General features: G+C 42.5%; 4 protein-coding genes across 5 annotated transcripts in view; 1 reads left to right on the top strand and 3 right to left on the bottom strand.

Annotated features, from left to right (window-relative positions):
- LOC109474111 (vasodilator-stimulated phosphoprotein-like) overlaps window positions 1–5,650 on the bottom strand; it is a 10,019-nt gene extending 4,369 nt beyond the window's left edge. Inside the window, exons 1-7 of the mRNA XM_019774320.1 lie at window positions 5,564–5,650; window positions 4,854–4,999; window positions 3,722–3,852; window positions 2,353–2,646; window positions 1,967–2,112; window positions 1,492–1,586; window positions 30–324 (exon numbers count right to left, since the gene is read on the bottom strand). Of these exons, the coding sequence (XP_019629879.1) occupies window positions 30–324; window positions 1,492–1,586; window positions 1,967–2,112; window positions 2,353–2,646; window positions 3,722–3,852; window positions 4,854–4,999; window positions 5,564–5,626 (1,170 nt within the window). The 5' untranslated portion in view covers window positions 5,627–5,650. The remainder of the gene's footprint in view (window positions 1–29; window positions 325–1,491; window positions 1,587–1,966; window positions 2,113–2,352; window positions 2,647–3,721; window positions 3,853–4,853; window positions 5,000–5,563) is intronic.
- A 1,232-nt stretch (window positions 5,651–6,882) lies between these two features.
- Window positions 6,883–9,587, bottom strand: LOC109474310 (heme transporter HRG1-like). Its single transcript, XM_019774599.1, has 3 exons — window positions 9,423–9,587; window positions 8,677–8,844; window positions 6,883–8,147 (listed from the first exon to the last, which is right to left on the bottom strand). Exons 1-3 carry the CDS (start codon window positions 9,556–9,558, stop codon window positions 7,996–7,998), a joined length of 456 nt encoding a protein of 151 aa, XP_019630158.1. The 5' UTR covers window positions 9,559–9,587; the 3' UTR covers window positions 6,883–7,995.
- A 1,490-nt stretch (window positions 9,588–11,077) lies between these two features.
- On the bottom strand, window positions 11,078–19,458 carry LOC109474286 (centriolin-like). Its single transcript, XM_019774563.1, is given in 4 exon segments — window positions 11,078–17,327; window positions 17,329–17,809; window positions 18,399–18,494; window positions 19,339–19,458. Coding segments are annotated over 3 exon segments (6,330 nt in total). The 5' UTR covers window positions 18,446–18,494; window positions 19,339–19,458; the 3' UTR covers window positions 11,078–11,525.
- A 229-nt stretch (window positions 19,459–19,687) lies between these two features.
- Window positions 19,688–22,329, top strand: part of LOC109474305 (poly(ADP-ribose) glycohydrolase ARH3-like) — a 2,864-nt gene continuing 222 nt past the window's right edge. The window contains exons 1-3 of one of the 2 annotated variants that reach the window (XM_019774594.1): window positions 19,688–19,822; window positions 19,974–20,050; window positions 20,399–21,293. In XM_019774594.1, the coding sequence (XP_019630153.1) occupies window positions 19,697–19,822; window positions 19,974–20,050; window positions 20,399–21,293 (1,098 nt within the window). In that variant the 5' untranslated portion in view covers window positions 19,688–19,696. Of the gene's footprint in view, window positions 19,823–19,973; window positions 20,051–20,398; window positions 22,324–22,329 lie in introns of those variants that run through there. The other variant, XM_019774593.1, reaches the window with a different exon arrangement.

The following is a 22,329-nucleotide window of genomic DNA, read 5'->3' as shown; positions in this document are numbered from 1 at the left end:
CCCGGCTGCCTTGGCCCAGGTGGCCTAGCCTGCCTAGGCCCTGGTGGCCCCTGCTGCCTTGGCCCTGGTGGGCCCGGTTGCCTTGGCCCGGGCGGGCCAGGCTGTCTTGGCCCGGGTGGGCCTGGCGGCCTCGGTCCCGGTGGCCCAGCCTGCTGTGGTGATGGTGGTGGGGGTGACTGTGGCTGGCCACCGGATCCCCCCATGGCAGCCTTCCTTGCCTTGATCATCTCCAGGCCTTTGATGGCACATTGACGGATGCAGGAGTAGAGCTCGTCGCCTTCAGCTGTGAAGAACTGAAACACTCCCGGGCCTGTGCTGGAGCGCCTGGAGAAATGACATGGTGAGGAAAAATGGATACTGGTAAGGAGTTTGGACAAGAATCAATACGTCCTGGGTTTAAAGCCGGAATGTTCTGCCCTTGGGAAAGGCACTTCACACAAATTCATTTTTAAAACTAGAGTTCCCCGATCTCATACCTTCGCCAAATGACTGACAAATTATAGATTAGATTATTCCCCCCTGATTTAAGAAATAGGAACCTAATTTTCATGAATTATATCATTTTATCATAATCTCAACCAAAAGACAGTCTTATGTAAACAAACAAGGCATTCTAGTATTTCCTAATAAATTATGCAAATGAGGTCCTGATTTGAATAAATTATGTTTAATGATGTTCACCTCAACTTAACTTTCAAATACCATAAGTATGAAATTACAGGCAGTTATCATTACATAATTATAAAATTTTCTCATTAATTATGCAAATTAAGTCATTATTAACATAATCAATATCTGCCTGTGTTTCTCTCGTTGTCAATTACCAATGTCACAAGCTTCAATTGCCTTATTATGGAATGCAGCTGATTTATAGAATTTCCCCATAAATTATGCAAATTACATCCATATTTGCATAATTGTCACATAATTATATTAAGCATCACGTAAGCTACCTACATACCAAAAATCACGACGATCCGTCAACCAGTTATTGAGTTATCCTCTTTTGAATATTTTCAAGAATATATCCCTGCAGTTCCAGAGCAAGCCACTAGGGGGCCCAAACTCACGTCACTTCTTCCCAAGCACAAGAGCTACCTACCACCCAAATTTCATCACCATAACATGTCTAGATCATGAGATATCAAAACCGGAAGTTCAGCTGCAGTACCATAACAAGCCGCTAGGGGGTCCAAAATCTAATCATTTTGAGGTCTCATCAAGACCTACCCACCTACCAAGTATCAAGACAATCCATCAAGGCCTTCTCAAGTTATCGTGTTGACAGACAGACAGACAGACAGACAGACAGACAGACACACACACACATACACGAACGCCTCTGAAAACATAACCTTCTTGGCGAAGGTAAAAATGGGGTAAGGGATGTTCCTGAGCAACATTTGTTAACCATTATAACTTCTACTATCATGTCAGTCAACTTTCCAACTAATTCTCTATATTTCATTTCACGTAGCTCTATAATCGTACCTGCCAGACTCAATAGACAGCAGTTGGTCACTCTTCTCCCCTGGGATAACAGTCATGAAGAAGCGACGCAAGGTAGTCAGCTTCCAGGTCAAAACCTACACACCGAAAGAAAACACAGGTTAATGTAAATTATAATATAGCCAGAACACATCGACCAATCCAATTTCGTATTGGTGATGATGCCATAACCTCACCAATGGTGAATAATGAGCTAACACCAATAGGGTAGACTGATTGGTCACATGACCCAGACTCAGTCAGCCATCTTTGTGTTTGGTGTATCGTTCAACGGACAATGCAGTACTGCGGTTTTCCCTCAAAGAACTTTTTGAAACAGATTCCAACTCCAAAGTTTTTTTAGGGTCATTAGGAACATTAGTTTTCATTACCCAATTGACTGAACATAATCTCTACCAGCATGGCATGTAAGTCCTTAGAAAAATGGAGAAAAAATACACATAAATTTTGTACACACCTCCTTCTCCTCAACTTTCCCCTCCTTGCCCTGTTTCCGCTCCATCACCACGATCTCCTCAGGAGAGATGACGAGGATGTATTCCCCTGACAGGCCCAGCCGCTTGGAGTCGATGGTGTCCTCCACAGCCACTTTGAACATAGCAGCTGCTTGTGTACAGCAGAAAACAAAGAAAAGTATGTCATACAAGACATGCCAATTGTTCTTTGCTGCATGAGTGACATATTTGATTCATTGCATTTACTGTTGAGCTTTAATACACTGAAATAATAAATGTCAAGTAATGTCAAATAAATACAGGAAACCATATTACTATAAGTATAACATCTGACAAGTGACAGTAGTATAGAAGTGAAAGAAGCCTAACAGTTAGTACATGTACTTACATATAACACCCTCTTCATAGTTGTGCTCGGAGATGGGCAGTGGTGGCAGGGGGGGTCCACTCATGGATACGGTGGGGAGGGGGGGAAGGGGCATTCCAGACAGAGCAGCAGGGAGGGGCTGATTCCCGGGGTAGGGGGGTGGGGACGGGGCCCCTGGGAGCCGGGGGGCGTTCATTGGGTGTCCTGGGGGGATGGGTGGGACTGGGGGAGCACCATCGCTGTCTCCTGTGGGGGGTAGAGGGGGCAGCGGTGTGCCAGGACCTGCACCCATCTGGGACATGTCCACTCCTTCTCCTACAGACAGTCAGGACAATACAAGTCCACACAATATAAGCCATCTTTTAATGTTGGCATGAAAACAGCTTCTACGGGCTATAACAGGCTTCAGGAAGCAGAATAGACAGATGATATGCCAGGACAGTTGGTCTGCTCTAAGAGTACAGTTTGCCACTCCGATCAAACGGTATAGAGGTAATTGAGAGCAGCAAACTGTACTCTCAGCATGGACCAACTCCTCTGGCATATCATGTCCATTTGTCTTCCCAAAGCCTGGTAGAGGCTATGAAAACAGAAGTCTTGCCCTTTCCAGTGTCGATTGGAAAATGTACTAGAAAGAATATGGTTCAGTTCAGTTATAACAAAAGTTGGTTGTCAAGAACAAAACAATACTAGTACTAATACTATGAGTTTAATGTTCTTTTTTCCTTCATTATGTGGTTCTTTCCTAAAATTCAAGAGACAAAATGCACTCTTCCATGCAGAACAATCATGCAACATGTCACAAGACTGAGGCTTATGCGTAATACCTTTCACAGATATGCAAATGTAATCAGTCACTTAATCCTGTTGTGCATACCCAGCACGTCGGCAGAACGTACTGCGCCTGCGCAGAATCCCGATTTTTCACAGTTTTCCTTGGATTCATGGTAAACGTTGCATTAGAATTTTGCTTGTTGCAGACGCTATGTTTTCCGACATAACATTTGGAAACTACAGACGGAGTGTTAACCTTATATGCGCGAATACAACCTTATATGGGACATTCTGCGGAAGTGCTATGCACAATATATTACGGATTTTGCGCAGGTGCAGTACGTTCTGCCGACGTGCTTGCATACCCTAGGCTGTCAAAACAACTCTATCACAGTGACTGTAATATTGAGTGTTATTGCTTGACAGAATTACCCTGTAATCATTTGCTTAGGGAAATAAACATTGATAACCACATTTCCAGTGAAAAATTTGAAAAATATGGGCAAAACTTTGGAAAAACAACAAATGTCTAAAATCCTTCCTGAGATGATACACTTCATCAGGTGTTCTACACTATGACTGTTGATACGTCCTCTCTGATTGGCTAAGTCCTTACCTGGAGTCAGGCAGAAAAGAAACACCTTCTGCCATTGGGCCATCTGCATCGGGTCCTTATGGTAGAAACCAAACGGGCCCTTGTCGTTGTCTACCATCAGGCAGTTTTGTTTCATCTTCTGGTCCATTACCCTTTGGGAAAAAAAGTATAAACATGCAATGCTTTTACACTGTTTGTTTGGTTAAAGGGTTCTTCATACAACAGAAAAATCATTTTTGACATCATATTTGTATTTCTATCAATGTTACATACATTAATGTTGTTGTTAACCATATTCAATCAAGCATTACTGAATTCTGATGGGGGAGGGGGGCAAATTTGTCTGTGACTTGTCTATATCACTTCTGTTGATTTATGTTTTCGCATAATAATTTTTCCATTTGTTCCTGTGCAAATCTTTGTAAAATTTTGGCTATTTGTTAAGTTCCTTGACACTTTTTCCTTGGCACTCTTACTGGAACCAACAAATGCTTAGGACATTTTATTGACAGCTTGTTTGTAGAGCCAGAATTGTTGGACATTGTTTTCAGCACCAAGGACAGAACAAAGGAAATACCCCAGACACAATCTGGCCTGTGCACATGTGCCCCAGATGTTACATATTGATGCAAATTTTCATAATCAAACTCAGCATTTGTCATATCACGCATCAGACATAGAAGTCCGATCAATCCCTTCAATACACTTTTGCTTAGACATTGAAGCCACACCATCTTAACTTATTGGTTAATTCTTAGACACATTTATGTAAAATTTTAGCAAATAAGGAAAACAGAGGGCTGGGAAGAAAACTTTCATCTGACTCTGTGTACCTTTCTAAACCTGTGTACACCAAGGCATAGGTAAACCTTAGGCTTAGGCCCTGTTTTCATGTTCATATTCCAATCTGGCATTATTTTCTTTTATCTGACTTTCTGAGAACCAACAAATTAAAATGGTGTGTCCTGGACACAACACACTTCTTAACAGTGGAACAAGAAAAATGCTAAAATACGTGTGGTATTGTGTTTTGTCATATAGAATGAAAAAAAAACACACTTTTTTATAACCTAATTTTGAGAGAATAGTGAAGAATTTTTCTTGTGGTTGAAAAAAGTCATAAGTGTGAGAGAAATACATGTCATGTACTTACACAGAGAGCTTGTCTTTGGCATCTAGGCGTATGCTGGCGACTTTCCCCCCCTTGCGAAAGGACTCTTCGTTAGAGAAGTAGTCTAGGAAGGAGGTGGAGTTGTCATCAAGGATACAGAAGATACACCACTTCAACTGCCAGGTGCCCTGATATCAGAAATAAAACATTTACAATATCATAAACCAGTCCATGGCTCCATGCAGCAGGAAAATTAGGAATACTGAAGCGACGAAATCTTAGTTTGTGGTATATCCTCCATTCACTGGTATGAGGTTTGTTTGTACATAACGTTACATGTAGTACAGGATTCAAGAACAGATATAAGAAAACATTTGAAAATCTAGCAATCAATTCATAGCAGTTCTAACATACTAATTATAAATTCATGTCAGTATTTTTGCAACATCATAATATCAACAAAATGGCAGAGTGGTCTATTGTCAGATTACAGGAAAGTTAGTTTGTGATCTTCTTGATTTTGGAAAGAATAAACATTTTTGTTTCTTCGCGTCCTGCTTACAAAAGAGCTTGGATTTTGAATCAGAATGTCTGTGAAAAAGTGATGGATAGAATTCTAGCACTAAACATTGTGACGGCATTTTAGTACCACAGTCTGAATTCCTCCCACGTTTCTTCAAGGCTTAATTTGAAGAAGCAGCAGAAGCTAAGAAGCAACACTACTAATGAAGGATATTTGCAGAACTACTTGCCTTTTTCTGTGGTAGCTTCATCTCGAGGTAGCCCATCTTCAAAATCCTGGCTGCCTTGGCCATGTTGAGAGTTGCTGTTTTCGCTGTACGGTCCTTGCAACAAGTAGTCTAATATATTCATTGTCTAGGGTGCCTCATCTTTATTCATTCTTGCTGTTTCATAAACTTCCTTCCCTGTTGTAGGATTTACTAGCTTTTTGTTGCTTTTACATGTTTGGGAAATGTTTTTTTACCATTCCCAACTCATTCCATTGAAAAGGAAAGAAACTCAAAACACTAAATTGTGATGTTAAGGTAGCATAGTATATACTATTGTTTTTTGGGTGTGGTCCTAAAACAGGGTTACGGGCTTATTTTGCTGCATGTTTGGACTAGCCCAATACATACTTCAATGGCTGTTCTATCCTACAAACACACCTAGACAAGCAATCAGTTTTGTTTTTTTCAAAAGGATCCGGAGGCAGTGTGCGAGAATTCAAGTGACACAAGCAGACAAATTAAAAACAACTGTGAGGGGGTGTTTGCTTCAAGAATTTTGACATTTTTTCCACACTTGTTTATCTCAAGGCCATGGCTATACTTGGTCAATGGTGAACACTAAACTGGATGCATAACTTTACATTTAAACCTCCACATGTATATAGGTCTATGAGCTAAAGATTTAGTATCACTATATAATTATATACATAGACAGAAAGAAATAATAATCTATAAACAAGTTATGTTGTGCTCTAGCTTATCAGTCAGGCCATGTTGATTTGATTATATGGATGACATCCGCGCGCGCATGAATTTTCGGCCGTTTCCAAAAAAAAAAAGTTTTCAACCATACTGTAAATCGTACAAAACAGTTGCAAACTGAGCAAAAATACACCATAAGTTACAAAAAAAATTAATAAAAACTATACCAATATCGTAGAATGCCAAAATCAAACGAAAAAAGACGAAATTGTAAAGAAATGAACTTGAAGACTAGATTATTCGCCAAACCATATTCTGTGCCATTTGCTCAACCCTCATGACCACGTAGATTTCATAATGAAAAGAATTTTTGTTTTTGCAAAACTTTTTTTTTATTCGCACGCGCGCATCAGTTTTGGGGCTCCCGGAGGATGTCATCCATATAATCAAATCAACATGGCCTCACTTTACTGAGACTGTCTGGGAAATAACCATCTGGTCCCATAGAAATTGGAAGGTGGTTACAATAATAATAATAATAATGATAAACATGATTAGTCTAAAGATAAAGATGGTTATCTGTGTTCCAGTAACAGCTGTAACATACAGTAACATACAGCTGTAACATACAGTAAAGGTCGTAATTTGACTGAAATGATTATGAATTTGTTGTGATGTGAGGCTGTTGGAAATCATCTATTTCTGTACAGGCCTTCCAACTAGATAAACAGCAACCCTGTATGTCCTACATGTGACAGATTTCACACAAAAATGAATTCCATGTCCATACAGATTTGATGAAAATAGCTTGATTTATTGATTTTGAAGCCAACAGACTATTATGTCCATAACTAAACCATATTAATTAAAATCATCTATAGGGTTACTACTGCAACAATGATACTATTTATTTCCTTTTGAATATACTACATGTAAGTAGCATTTGCTATATTTCATTACAATTACAATCATACAGACGTTTTTAATTGAAAAATTGACTGAGGAAAATGTCTGAGTTGCTCCATGATTTTTTTCAAATTAATTTCAGTCGACACTGCATTGACATGAAACTATCAGATAATATAATAGTACTTGCTTTGTACACACAAACATAGATGAAAAATTCAATTGTCAAGGAAACAATTGTGACATACAATGTGAGCCTGACACTGGTGCTTTTCATTTGAAAATCAATTTCCAACCAATTTTCTTAATCATCTATCATTTTTATATAAGAAAATTAGTTATGATTTATATTAAAATGTAAAAAACAACATTACATGGATGAACTAGCTGATTAGATAGTCTTGAATAATTTGAATATTTTCTAGTTAAACTTGGAAACAATCTGTGTCAAACAGACGTAATTTTACATTACTGCAAACTTTAGTGAGAAGACACAAGTTACAGTACATGTACATTTATGATGCTGATTGGAAAACATACTGCAACTGCACAAATTAATGATGCTAGATTATCTCTTATTATTCAGATATTTACAAGCTTCATAACTAGGTCTCTAGAACACATCCTACGGCTGCATTATATGGGGTGCTGGTACAATAAAAAAATCAAAACTTTTAGGTACAGGTCCAAACTTCTTAATGAAAATTCTGTTTACTGCTTCTGTGATCTTTGAACTTGACACCACAGGTTATTTTGTTGCTTTGCTCAGGTACAAGTACCTGTATGGACTAGTAAACACCTGTACCTAATATAACATTTAGGTACATGTACCTACAGTAGTTCCACTACACCTTGACATCTGCTGGTTCGGCCATACGCTGGTAGGTTGGGTCGAATTCCCGCCTGTACATCCTGGAGTACAGGAAGAGCAGGAAGCCCCACTTCCAAGTCAAGAAGCACCAAACACACGTCAGGTAGTAACTGTCAGGCTTCAGCACTGGGAAAAAGAAAAAACTCACATGAAGCTTTATCATTATCTTGACAAGCTAGTTTTCTTATGAAGCTATGTAGCCAATGGTTGTATTCCTTTGTTCTTGGTACTGACTGTGTTTCCCTGCCCCTGGTGCTGACTGTGTTTCCCTGTCCCTGGTGCTGACTGTGTTTCCCTGTCCCTGGTGCTGACTGTGTTTCCCTGTCCCTGGTGCTGACTGTGTTTCCCTGTCCCTGGTGCTGTGTTTCCCTGTCCCTGGTGCTGACTGTGTTTCCCTGTCCCTGGTACTACCTGCGTTTCAGTGTCCCTGGTGCTGACTGTGTTTCCCTGTCTTTGATGCTGGCTGTATTTCCCTGTCCTTGGTGCTGATGATGCTAGTAAATATTCATTCCATGAAACTAAGTATACTAATTCATGTTGCTTTTCCAATTCAAAATTACCTTTTTGAGAACCTAGATCAAACTGATATGACCTTACATCACACAACATTTACATGTGTACATGATATTGTGTTTGCGTGAGATGAAGCCCCTACCATGGTGGTTGGTGATGCCCAGCACCAGGTAGGTGACAAATCCGCAGACTCCAGCCAGCTGCACGAAGCAGCCAGACAGCATCAGCCCGCGCAGCCAGCCATACCAGGTCTGCCATTGGTCACGTGCATAGAGGATGTGGACGACCAGGGCCACAGCCGCAGTGAGACCTGAAAATACAATGCTTTACATTATGCATAGCGTATTACGCCAAAGGGTGGTCATACTGGCTATACACATGCAGATATGTATCATCACAATGTTACAAGAAAAATCACCTGACACCCATCTATTTTCAACTTTAGCATGTTCTATACTGTTTCTTCCATAATTTGGTTGACGCACAAAAGTGGAAAAACTGTCACAAATATGATCACATACTAGTGCATATAAATAAAATTACATATAACGTTATCATAACATATTGTATCTAATAATGTTATATCATTCCATGATCTCTGTAACCTCCTTGGCTTTAATATCAAAGGGAAATACTGTAACAGTGTCCGCTATCAAATCAAAAGTACGAAATCTATGTCTTCTGTTGACATTTAAAAAAAACGAAAACGCTATATAATAACACTTTTATCAGCAAATTGGACATCTGTTCTAAAATTATCCCGCTGTATCATGATCACGCGACGGAAGTGTCTTGTACTGAAATGTTTACATTTCAGGGCATGGTAGAAGTTAGGACAACACCCCCCTCAACCTGCACCTTTTCTCACGTCTACGCCCGTGTCCTTACCTGAAACGCCACCAAAAGCCGCTGTATCGTAGCTCTTGAACACCTGTATCCAACAGATAACCGCAGACAGCCCTACTAGGGTGCCCACGGCGGCAAAACCGATCCGAAATCCCAGCCTAAGCCGAGATATGGCCATCTTGTGGACTGATTTTGTAAAGTTACAATATGGGTGGCCAAATTTGTTCTTTTTCTTTGCCTGTCAAACTGAACGAAGATTGTTTTAAAAGTATTTAAAAATTTCGAAAGATACAGAAATATTGACCAAACGTACTGTAATTAGTAAATTACGAATATCATCATAACTTTTGGGTCACATTCTGACTGAATATCTAAACATATTTTATGCAGGCGGAAAAATAGGTAAGTTGGCCACCTATACTATTGTGTAACAGGTTGCACAAGAGATCACCGCAAGGTCGTGTTATTAAAAGCACTCAGACACTCTGTCTCAATTTTCCCTTCGCAAAAACTGTAGATAAATAATCTCCAATTTGAGTAAATAATCTGACTAAGTAAGGTAACCGGTCCCTTTCTTTCATATACTGTATATAAAACCAAGGGCGTTATATCCCCTGCAGTTCGCCTCACCTCCGTAGGAGGTCGTTTAGAAATGGCCATACTGATCTTAATACTTAAATCATGGAGTTAACTTAAAATTAACTCCATGCTTAATTACCCTGATTTCTAGGCGTATGAGAATTTACATGTAACTATATCTATGTTAACATTCTAAATTCAAACTTCGCTCAATTACATATTAATTCTGACTATCAACTATCAGTTTTGGCAACATAAAATTTAACTTGTAACGTTATATTATCAATCTTCATATTAAAGCCAAATTTCTACATAAATTGTCAACTTTCATAAGTAGAATCTTTCTTCTCATTTAGTTAACTGATGACAAGCCACAAAACTGCAAGACAATAAAGTTGCACAAACGCAGTATAATTTATTGTCAAAAACTTACAAACCCTTCATTTTTCAGTTATCAAATACTTACATCTGAGGAAAATATTTCATTCATTCATAACTTTATTGATGGAAATTAATGTTATACTTATGGCAATTCACATTCTTGGCCCACTACTTTGGTCTATTTGGTACTTTTCTTGGATATCACATTAACAAGAGTAGAATACAGAAGCAAATGCAAATCAAGATCTCTTGAAAAAAAACAACAAACTTTTGCCTTGTCCAATATATGACAACGTTAACTCAATATATACAAATCCAACTGATTAAGCCTGGCACAAAGTGATATCATAGTGACGTAATCACAATGATATCCACTCATTTGGGGTTGAAACAGAGTTCTGAATACAATAGATAGGTTGGTCCAAACATTATCCACAGATTCTTCAGCTATACCTATGAAAGTCAGTAATAGCAACACTGTGATTGGTATACATGTACATTCTGGCACTTCCATTTTGGATGGTACAAAAGAACGGAATACTGTACAGTATATGGTGACAACAAGCATAGTAAATGGCATGATATACTATATGACACAATTTTTGGTAGAATATTATTCATCAGGATCAACAAATCCTTACTGATTAAGACACGTAACTTTGGCCTGCTTCTAACTGTGAGTCAATCAATATAAATAACATTCATAATAAAATGCACATACTAACATTAAGTAACAACAAAAATATGTCTCACTGCATACACTATAACAATCCTATCCTACAGAAAAACAAGTAACAAATCTTTTCTGGTAGTAACAGCTATATCTACTCTTGCAGTCATGTAGAAACTGTTTAAAATATAAATAATACTGAAAACATGGGAAACACCAAATCACTACTTTTCTTGCCACAGAATAGCCTTGCTCTGGTTTTGTTTGACATTTGAATATTTGCCTGAAAAATATTGGCAACAGTCCTGATTGGATCTGAGCTGTACTGCCCTGTCTAACAGCCTTGTAACCTGGCTTGATCCCTACTTCTGAAAAAAATTCAACACTCAAACTAATTGATGATGTCTGGTGGGGCAGAAGTTTAAATGGGCACCGGTGCCAGAATATTCTGAAGGGTAAGAGATCAAAGGACTGACCCCATGTCAGTGGCATATGAATGCGTAAACCTGTGTTCCTCAATGTCCCTGAGAGTGCCCCAGTCCAGAATTATTGTACGAGGTAAACCCTGACACATCAGCCATTGACGAGTCTGCTGAAGTATTGCTCACGTAGTCTTCTAGGTTGCGTACCCTTTCCCGTAGAACGTTGAGCTGGTCCCGGTTACGGAACCGCTCTCCCTCCAGCGCGCGTGCACGACGTGACATCTGCTGACGAAGCTGTTGTTTCAGGTTCTCCTGCTCCTTCGCTATCCTCTCGGCCTCTTCTCCTGGGGCGGCTATTCTGACCGTGCGACGCTTCTTTGGTGTGGGTGACTTAGCGAGCGATCTCTGTCCCATTTCAGCAATGTTTTTCAAGTCCTGTTGCAGTTCCTGCTCTTGCTGAAGCCTGTTATGTTCCTGTCTCAACGCCATCAACTCTTCCCCCATCCTTCCTGCCTGGTCAAGCTGCTTCTTCCCAAAGCTTTCCAGCTTCTCAATCTCCTCATTCAAAGCCTTTCTTTCCCCTTCAAACTCGCTCTGTGTTTTCTGAAGTTTTCTCTTCAATTTTCTTATCTCTTCCTGGTGTTCCCTGATTTTACTGTTTAGGGTGATTTGCTCCCGTTTTGAGTTTTCTCTGAGTGTTTCCAGTTCGGCCTGGCAGGAGGTTAGGGCTTGAGCTAACTCTGTTTTTTCCTCGTCCCTGTTCTTTAATTCTCCTTGCTGAGCTGCCAGCTGTGCACTCATGATGCTTACTTGGTGGTCTAGTTGTGTACACTTCTCTTCTGTATGCTGCATCTGCGTTATCTGTGCTTGAAGGTGGTCGAACTCCTGGCGTTTTCGAATGACCTCATTTCCTATAAGGTCAAGTTCAGATGCAGTCTGTCCTCTTACACTTTGAATCCGTTGTAAGTCATCCCTGTCACTGTCTAGCTTCCTCTCTTGCCTGCTTACATTGTCCTGTAGTTCTCGCTCCTTTTGGGAAGCTTGATCGTATGCTAGTCTGGAGTTTCTGACCGCCTCGTTAAGCCTTCTCAGATCTGATAGAGTCTCCTCCCTGTCGCTCACAGCTTTACGCAACTTTTCTTCTGCAGTGCTCAACTTGTCTTCGATTTCGTTCAGGTCATCTTTCATGGCCGACAGCTGCTTTTTCGCATGTTGGAGGCTGTCTTGTATGATTCTGTCCTCTTCCCTTGCAGAGGACACCTTTTTCTTCAGTTTGACCAGATCTCCTTCCTCCTGTCTTACGTCCCTCTGTAGTCGTTCCAGCTGGTCTTCTGCTGTTCTCAGCTGTTGTTCGGTTTCTCCCAGACGATGTTTTGATTCCCTGGTCTTGGTGATCAGCCCGTCACGCGATTCCTGCAACATGGTCTTCTCATCTGACAATGTTTTGACATTTGCCTGCAGAGTTCTTTGCTGTTCACATAGATAGTCATACTCTTGCTGTTGCTCTTTTAGCTGTTCATCTAACCTCTGCACCTCTGATTGTTTCCGCTTGTTCTTGTTCTGAACTTGCTCTAGACGTGCTTTCTCCTCTTGTATGAGTGCTTCCAACTGGTCAGCTTCCAGTGTTTTGTCTCGTACTTGCTGCTTTGCCAAGTCGAGGTCGGCTCTTTCCCTTTTCAAGGTTTCTTGAGCTTGCCTGTACTCCACAACACAGCGCTCCATCCTTGTCGTAACAGCATCAAGGTCGTTTTCCTTGTCGTTAATTTCCTGTTTTATTTCTGTCAGCTCTGCTTTTCTGTCTTTCACGACTGTGTCAAGGTCCTGACTCTCTGCGCGAAGGTCCTCTAACAGGTCCTGGAACTCCTTGACTTCCCTCTGTGTCTCTACTAACACCGTGTCCCGTTCTTTACTTGCTGAAGCCAGCTCAGCCTTGGTGGCAGATATCTTTTCCTCTAATAGTTGAATATGTGTTTGTTTGTGTCCAAGATCCTTATCTAGATCCTCCAGTTCTCCTTGCTTGACTTCCACCTGTCCTTTCAGCCTGCCTAGCTCAGCCTTTCGTTCTGCAAGAACTCTTTCAACATCCTTCAAGGCTCTGTGCCTTTCGGCTTCTTTTTCTTCTGTGATCACAACCTGTGCTTCTAGGTCTTGCAGAGTTTCCGTTAACCTTCTAGTCTTGGTGTCAAGAGCCTGGAATTCTGCATCTCTCTGAACTATGACCCTTTTGATGTCTTCTATGTCCTGCTCCAGGCCTGCTCTCTTCTTTTCTGCATGTAGGATGTCCTCTTGCAATTCTGTCAGCTTGTCCTGTGCATCAAGTAAATCGTTTCCTGTCTCCTTTGCCCTCTTTTCGAGTTCCCTTACGTCTTCTTCTGTGGTACCGAGGTTGGCCTGTGCTTCATCATATCGCCTTATCGTGTCCCCTGCCTCTGCATTTGTTCTTGTCAAGTCTTCCCGACACTGCTGTAAGAGACGGTCAGACTCCCGTAACTCTGCTCTACGTTTTGAAAGTGTCTCTTCTACACAAGCTATTTCTTCTACCAGCTGCCTGTGCTGATCCAAGGCAGCCTCCACAAACTCATCATCTAACTTGGCACTCTTTGATTTTTCTTTCAATCGTTTGGCTGTTTCTTTCAGCTGTCTGTCTTGTTCTTCGTTTTCATCTTCAAGCTCACGGAGGTGTTCTTCCTTCTGTGTGAGTGCAAGGTCAAGAGCTTCGATCTCAGACTTTCTTCGCTTCTTCTCCGTCTTGTACTTGGACAGTAGTTTGTTCATCCTTGCTAGTTCATCCTCGAGGTCGTGGTGTTCTGGTACATTACACACCAGGGGTGAATCACCTTCTACTGGCTGTGAGACAACAGCTTCATACCCGGGAGGTGCTACCACAGGTACTGATCCAGCTGGAGCGTAGAAGATGGGTGGACTTCCATCTCCATTTTCATCCCCACCTCCTCCTCCTCCTCCTCCCCCACCCCTTCTCCTGGGGGTACTATAGAACCTTGGTGGACCTGCAGGAGACCTGATCATAATCGGACTCCCTGGTTGTCTTGTTGTTGGAACCCAGTACCCACTTCTTCCTCCTCCTGCTGTGGGGACCCAGTAGCCTCCCACACTACTACTCGGCACCCCAGCCTGGCCTCCTGGAACTTGCCCACTGGTGGAAGGCACCCAGTATCCGCCAGTCTTCCCCCTAGGTGGGACGTAGTACCATTGTGGAGCAGGGGTGGTTAACGCCGCAATTGTTTGAGCTTGTTGTGAGAGGGTGTCCCTCAGAGCGTTCACTTCTGCCATCAGTGCTGCGACGTCGTCAGCATTTTCGTCCGACAGTTTATCCAACGTGGCCCTTAACCTGTCTGCGTCCCTGCGTTGGTTCCTCAACGCTGCTAGAAGGTTGTCGATTTGTCGGTCCTGATCTTCTTGAGCCATCTGACTGGCGCCAGCTTGACGTGCCTGCTGCTGAAGCCTGTTGCGAAGGTCGTCAAGAAGATCCTGGAGCATCCCAATCTCGTCCTGCGCCGTGGCCAGTTCTTCTCGAGCCCTCGCTGTACGCAGGTTTGCCATGGATTCTGCATCAGCCATCTGCTGCCTCGCCAGGGAGTCTGCGTTTCTCATCTTTCTCTGAAGGTCGGCAAGCTGTTGGGCAAGGTCGTTGAGATCTGATTTTCCCCTTGCCTTGTCCCGCATGGCTCTGCGTTCTGCATCGTCCATGGTGCCTCTCAGGAGGTCCATCTCTGCTTTTGCTTCAGCCAGCTTGTCCTCCACTTGGGTCTGCATGTCCCTGACTTTCTGCTGAAGTTTCCTATTTTCAGACTCAAGCTGCCTGGCCTTGGCTCGAGCTGCGTCGGCATCCCTCTGCTGCTGTGCTATGTCCTTCGCACTCTGGGTGTAGCTGTCTGTGGCCTGTGCTAGCTGGTCCTCTAGGGCTCTGATAGCAGCTTCTGCCTGTTGCTGCCGTCTCCGTGCATCAGCCGCATCTTTAGCTCTCTTCTCCAGGGCATCACTGAGAGATTTCTGTAAGTCTCCCAGCAGCTTTCCAACCCTGTCCCTCTCACTCTGAGGCTTCAGGGTTCCTGTGCCCCTCTCGACATACTTTTTCAACTCTTGTACTCTTTGTTGGAGATCTTCTGGATTGATACTGGTATCCATGAGGTCTTGAAGGCCTTGTTCGGCATCACGTAGCTGCTTTGCGAGAGCAGCTTCTCGCGCCCTGAGGGCAGCTACCTGTGCTGCTAGTTCCTGTGCTTCTGTCTCCTTGTCTTTGAGGTTTCTGGCTTGTCTGGCTTTTTCTTCAAGCTCTTGTTGAAGAGCTTCCTGCTCTGCCATACTTTCATCATGGGCCTTACCAAGTTCCCTTCTCAGTTTATCGATCTCTGCTTGAGAGGCCTTCAGCCTGGCTTCTGCTTCAGCTTTCTGTCTGTCAAGATCGTTTTTCGCTCGTCTCAAAGCATCGTGATCCTCGTCCTGGTCAGCAAGAAGTTGCTCCAACTCCGCCAGTTTTCTCTTTGTTGCATTCTTCTCTTCTCTCTCTCCTTGAAGCTCCCTCAATCTGTGTAGGAGCCCGTCTCTCTCTCTTTCAAGCTTCTCTCTCTCCTTCTGCTGTTTGTCTGCTTTCTTTCTCGTGTTTTGAAGATAGTCCTGCAGTCCTCCGATGATCCCCTGCAGTTCAGCCTGCAGTCCCACATTTCCCTGCAGCTGACCCTCTTTCAACTCGTCCTCAAGGTCCTGCAGTTCAGCTGTCTCATCAGCAATCCTCTGCAACACATCGTTGAGCTGCTCCTGCAGCTTTTTGTATTCTTCCTTTGTTAGATCCAGCTGCTGCTGCTTGCTGACCATCGCTGCCTTTGCGTGTGCCTTTTCTGGGCTGCCCTCCTCCAGGGCGTCCATCTGTGCCCGTAGATCATCTATCTCTTCTTGCTGTCGTCTCATCAGGTCTCTTTGCCTCTCCATCTCTTGCTCGATTCTGTCTGCCTCTTCTTGTAACTGCTGTACCTGTTTGAGTTTCTGAGCAAGGTGGGCCAACGGCATGCCTTCTGTCAGTCTCGCAAGCTCGTCAGCGGCTGCTTTCATCTGTTGCTCCTTCCTGTACAGGTCCTCTTGAAGTCGTGTCAGCTGTGTCTGGGCATCCTGGATATTTCTCTCCTTTTCTCCTAACTGTGTATCTAAGGCGTGGTGGAGTTGCTCGTGGACTCGCCGAGTCCCCTCGTCGTCAGCCTCTTCTATGTCTATGGCTGTCATGCGTAGTGGCTGAGCCCCACTGGGGATGAAGCTCTCTCCTGCGTACACGTTACGCTTGTAACGAGCCTTGCCTATGTAGGGGCTTTCTTCTGGTGATTCTCCAAGTTCTGCATCAGGTGGTGGCCGGTAGCTCATTGGTTCAAACTTGGCGTCTAACTTGTAGAATGCAAGCTCCTGCTCTAACTCATACTGCTTCTGACAGGCACGTGCTAGCTCAGCAGTTTTCCTCTGGAGTATCTCATCTTTGGCATCGAGCTGATTTTCAAGCTCTTGTATAGAGAAGTCCTGATCTGAACCGCTCTTTCTGAGCCTCTTTTCACGCCCTGTGCTGACCTGTAGCTCTTCAAGTGTTGTGTTGTGTTCATCTTGGAGGGCCTGTAGTTCCCTTTCCTTCTGCTCAAGGGATCTCTCTAGTGACCTGATCTCTTCTTGCCCAAACCGAGCCTTAGCCTCTTGCCTTTCCTGATCTGTAACCTGGGCCCTGTCCAACCTCTCTAGACTTCTGAGACAGAACACAGTGTAGAGGTGAGCATGGGGCATGTCACAGACAGGATTCTCAGCTATGGTCACATGGATTAGATCAGGAAGGGGCCGTAACCTGGCTACCTCTGATAGAGAGGACAACTGGTTCCTCGCTAACTGTAGAACTCTCAGGGCTTTTCAACCTTTTACCTACCCATGAAGGAATATGTTCTATCCTATTCCCAGTTAGATTCAACACCTGTAGGTTTGTCAGTGTCTCTAAACCCTCTATCACACTTATCCTGTTTGTAGCAAGGCTTAGCTCTCGTAGATTTGTAAGTTTCTCAAGACGCTCGATCTTCTCAATAATGTTGTTGTTGAGAATAAGAACCTCCAGTCGACGTAGGGTTTCTAAGTTTTCGATGTACTTGATCTTCTTGTCCCCTGTGAGGGTGAGACTGAGTTTGGTGATGTACCCCAGGTCTTCCTCCCCGCTGATCTTCCTGATGAGCACGTCGGTGATGTAGCGGACCCCGGGCTCCTGTCTTCTCTGCTCAGCGTCTCCATTCTCCTGCCCCCGCCCCCTCTGCACCAGGATGCTGTCTGCTGACTGTCTGCCAGGGGGCGCTGCAGCACTCCTGGACCTTTCTGATGGGGCAGCTCGGGCAGAGGCTGGCTTCCTGAGAATAACATCAACAACAACGACTTAGAATTTAGATATACCTACCTAGTCATCTGGGGAGCCTGATCTGGGCTCAAAATACTGTAGTTCGCACTCACAATAACTGTTGTAGTCTAAATCATCACAGATCAACAGATGAAAGATTTAAGATAGACAGCTCAGGCACAGGAGCTGGCTTCCTGTGGGAAATACAGTGAAAAATCATGATACACCAGACCTCATAGCTGCACACCGGTCTACATGTACTACTACGTAACATATACTTAGATATACCTACCTAGTCATTTGGGCTCAAAATACCGCACTAGCACAGTTCACACTCACAGTAACTGTTGTAGTCTAAATCATCAGATTTACAACAGATTTAAGATGGGGCACTTGTCTTTAATATATAAGTAAAGGGAAAGAAAATGAGTGGTGCAATGGCTACATCTGTCAACATACTGTACATCGTTTTACTCTCGCTATATGAAAACCTCTGGTATGGCACTGCAGATATTCCACTAGTACAATAGCAGTTGCAATAGAAACAAAGAATTCTAAATTTGCCCAGATAGAAAAATAATGTATCTTTAGAAAGTCCATACCTGGCACTGGCAGGCTTCCTGGCCTGTGTTGCTGAGTCACGCTTCATTGTTGTTCCAGTTTGGCACAATCACTATGGCACTGTGGGTTTCATTCACCTGAAGAAGTAAAAATTCACTCAACATATCCATCGAATCAAAAAATAAATCGTTATTTGAAAAATCATGTCCAAAGGCTAATATTGAAAGGAAAAAAATGTTGTGTTTCCATTTTTTGGGATCATTTTAGCCAAAATCTAACAAAAAAAAAAAAAAAACAGAAGAAAATCCCTAGACCTTCTGACCTTAGCTTTTCGAGGACTGAAACCGGAAACACAACATAATTTTCCTAGGCCTACCTGCTTGTTGTATGCAGGTGCAGTACTAGTACATTCATGCTACATGTCATCCGTTGCTAAAATAACACATGTCATTAATGACAGGTTGATTTAACCTAGATTTAATCTAGTAAACCAAGGTTACTACATGTGTCAGCATTATGAAGTATTCTGTTACAGTCATGAGTGACATATATGTACTTAATAAACAAAGGTGTGTACCTGATTATCGAACAGCTAGGTACACTAAAACGTAGTCAACTAAAATTATATCATTTCGGTACATTAACAACTTTTTTTACCCTGAATAATTTATACTTGTCGTCCACAACGCCGGATACCACTAAAACCACTAACACCCGAGTGTTCATGAGATGCTAGGGTTTGGAACCACCAAAAGATCCCAGACGGAAAGAACTGATTTCTCAACTTCGTCACGCTTCACAAAATCAGAACGTTGTCTTCAGAGCAATATGTCACTCCCGTCTGTTTGTCAACAAAGCCCCCCTCCCCGCAACTAGACTCTCCATGAAAAAAACTACCAGCCATCCCTAGGCCTTGTTCTAACTGTTTATACTTACACAACTTGCTTGTAACAAGCGCTTGAGCATCTAAGATGTCCTTACCTTCGAATGAAGAGAAACCCGAGACCCTCTTACAGTTAAAAGTACCGCCAAAACCCGATACTTCATTCTTCAACCGTCCACCGCCGCCATCTTGATTCTTATAAATGACGACCTTTGACATTTTAGCTGTTTGTTGTAGAAGTTAGTGGTGCCTACTAAATAAAAGTCATAGAATTTTATATTTTGCGCGATAAAATCTTATCTCAGTACAAAAATCAGTTTTATCAAGGTTAAGTTCCATTTTACCTATAAATTGTTATTCATAAAGCGAAAATGAAGTAACTAGTTATAATGCAAGGACCAGAAGAATAAGGCACCTAAAAGGAAACTACAGACAGCCAACAAGGAAGTTGCCAAGATGACGGAAATGGCGTCGGTTGCTCAGGTTCTCCGCTCGCGGTTTCGCGGTTGTCTTGCGGCCGCCGTGGCCGGGGACTGCATCGGTGCCGAGTTTGAAGGTTGCGTGCCGGTACCAGTCGATAAGGTAGAGAACACCATCTAACAGTTTCACCCAGCTAGTGACAATACATCCCGTAGCAACGACAATAAAAAAATTATGCGTAACTAACGTTGAACTTCAGACTTTTAGGTCTTTTAAATTAAAATTAAATGGTTTGTCGTGTTTGGTTCCACAGGTACTGGGATATGTGGACCATGTCAACAAGCAGAGAGGAAGGGAGGTGAAATTTACGGATGACACGGCCATGGCAAGGTTTGTTGAACTGTATACTAAGTATGGCACTACATATGTATACAGACAATTTCCTTATAAATGTTTTTGTTTCCGTGTTAAAATTCATAATCACATTGATATTTGTGATACTTGTTACCGAATACCCAAAAGTTAGACATCTAAATGTTAAACAAATATGTATGGTTGGAGTTTTTTTTTCCATGAATTGATTATTGCATTCTGCAGTACATGTCAATTACATCCGCAAAAACGAATTGACGTATTCAGCCACAACATTTGCTTGGAGACCAGCAAAGAAGTTAGGAACACAGATCAGTAGCTTTCTATTGAAAATTTGACATTCAATATACTTCTGCATACCTTTAGGTCTGTGGCGAGGTCTCTCATCGAGTGCAAGGGCTTTGATGCTCGTGACATGGCCACCAGGTTCGCTAAGGAGTATAAGAGGGAGCCTGGGCGCGGCTACGGAGGAAGTGTCATCACTGTCTTCTACAGGCTCCTTGAAGAAGGCCTTCAAGACGTCTTTGAGCCGGCACGGCAACAGTTTGATGGGAGAGGGTCTTATGGTAACGGTGGGGCTATGAGGGTTGCACCAGTGGCATTGTATGCTTATGGTGATGTGGAGAAAGTTACGGATATAGCCAAGCAGACTGCTATGATTACACATTATAATAGGGAAGGGTATAACGGAGCAATCCTGGAGGCATTAGCTGTTCATTTGGCTTTGCAGCAGGGTAAAGATGAAGACTTAAATGTGGTTCAGTTTGTAGATGCATTGCTTCAGAAGATGAAGATAGTTGAGGGAGGTGAAGCAGGTAGCAGCCAATCAGAAGAGCCAGAAGTTGGCCAATCAGAGGACAGCAGAACTGGCCAATCAGAGGACACTGATGGTGACCAATCAGAAGAGGAGAAAGGGAGTAAAGAAGCAGCTTCCTCAAAAGAGGCAGACCAGCCCTACTGTGCAAAACTGGAAATAATGAGGGAGTTTCTACAAAGGGGAAACGTCTCAAGGATAGAAGTTGAAGACCAGCTTGGAAATGACATTAAAGCCCTGGATTCTGTTCCGGCGGCCATTTTCTCCTTCCTTCACTGCACACGCTCTGTTGATGACATCCCAACAGACAATGCTCTGGAGCGTACCATCATCTATGCCATCTCACTAGGGGGGGACACAGATACCATAGCGACCATGGCAGGCGCCATAGCTGGTGCGTATTATGGGATAGAGCATGTACCACCCCCGTGGATGAAGGCATGTGAGGGAGCAAACGATGCGGTCAGGTTTGCTGACCAGTTGTTTTGCCTAGCAACAGGAGAAACAATAGAAAAGGACCCTGGGGATGAGGACAATGAAGAGGGCCAGAATAAGGGGGATGAAGGAAAACCCAGTGCTACTGACTAGTACCAGAAAGTTGTCACAAAGTTTACTTGATCTCTGCTGTGCAGATTTAGTTTTTATTATCCATGAAATTATGCATGAAAAGTTTGATCAAGATAAGAACTATCAATACAATGAGTTTGTAGGAAAACTAATACCATAATCTATCTGAAACATTAGTTATACATGTATTAAGGTTTACTCCTTGGTTATATTCTGAAAATTACAGGATGTTATTAATGTTTGTTTATGGTATACAAAAAAAATGTAATGAGATTGTTGTTGCCCCTATTGCTAATTCATTGACATATATGTATAACAGCTGCAGGTTACTAAAAATGTGATGTAAAACTGTAAAGTTACCAAACAGTACTGGTTATTTTCATCTCTCTTTTAGAACTTTGCAAGGGAAATTTTATTACAAGATAAAATCTTTGATTTGGGAGTGCGTAGTGCCAAATTGTTGAAAGGAAGCCAGAGTCTGACATTAGATACGTACCTACAAATGGTTTATTATTTTTGCTTTTGTTAATGCATTTCTCTCCATGGAGGCTCCAATAGTCTGTATTTGTTTTGTGTTTGATTACTAATATTGCACACAGTGAATTTTGAAATTTTCAGTGTTTTTAAGTTTGCTTGTCACACTTTGAATTTATATGCTTTGTGTTGCTGAACTCTTTATTTTTTATGTAAAATTTAAGTGCAGCAAACATAAGTTCATTTAATTATGATACAGGAATCCCTATCAGACATTGAGCAACTGCTATGGCATGTAGGTTGTTTTGAATGCTAATGAATTTTGAGACCACTACCATGTGTTTGCCCATTTGCCAGGAGGCTGATCCTTGCCATACTTTCGCTGGTCACTTTGCCAATGGCTCAGCAGGGGGCTTAAACCCTGACCAAATGGTTTTCCATT

Source organism: Branchiostoma belcheri, unplaced genomic scaffold (genome assembly GCF_001625305.1).
Source record: "Branchiostoma belcheri isolate BF01 breed outbred unplaced genomic scaffold, Haploidv18h27 scaffold30, whole genome shotgun sequence".
NCBI lineage: Eukaryota > Metazoa > Chordata > Leptocardii > Amphioxiformes > Branchiostomatidae > Branchiostoma > Branchiostoma belcheri.
This window is presented reverse-complemented; position numbering and strand designations above follow the sequence as displayed.

Bases quoted from the DNA above. Each gene is read 5' to 3' on its own strand.
- LOC109474310 (XM_019774599.1), bottom strand. From the start codon at position 9,558: ATGGCCATATCTCGGCTTAGGCTGGGATTTCGGATCGGTTTTGCCGCC. The intron at 8,845-9,422 runs GTAAGGACACGG...TTGTATTTTCAG, and splicing joins GGCTTTTGGTGGCGTTTCAG to GTCTCACTGCGGCTGTGGCC. The intron at 8,148-8,676 runs GTAGGGGCTTCA...TCTTTTTCCCAG, and splicing joins GGGCATCACCAACCACCATG to TGCTGAAGCCTGACAGTTAC.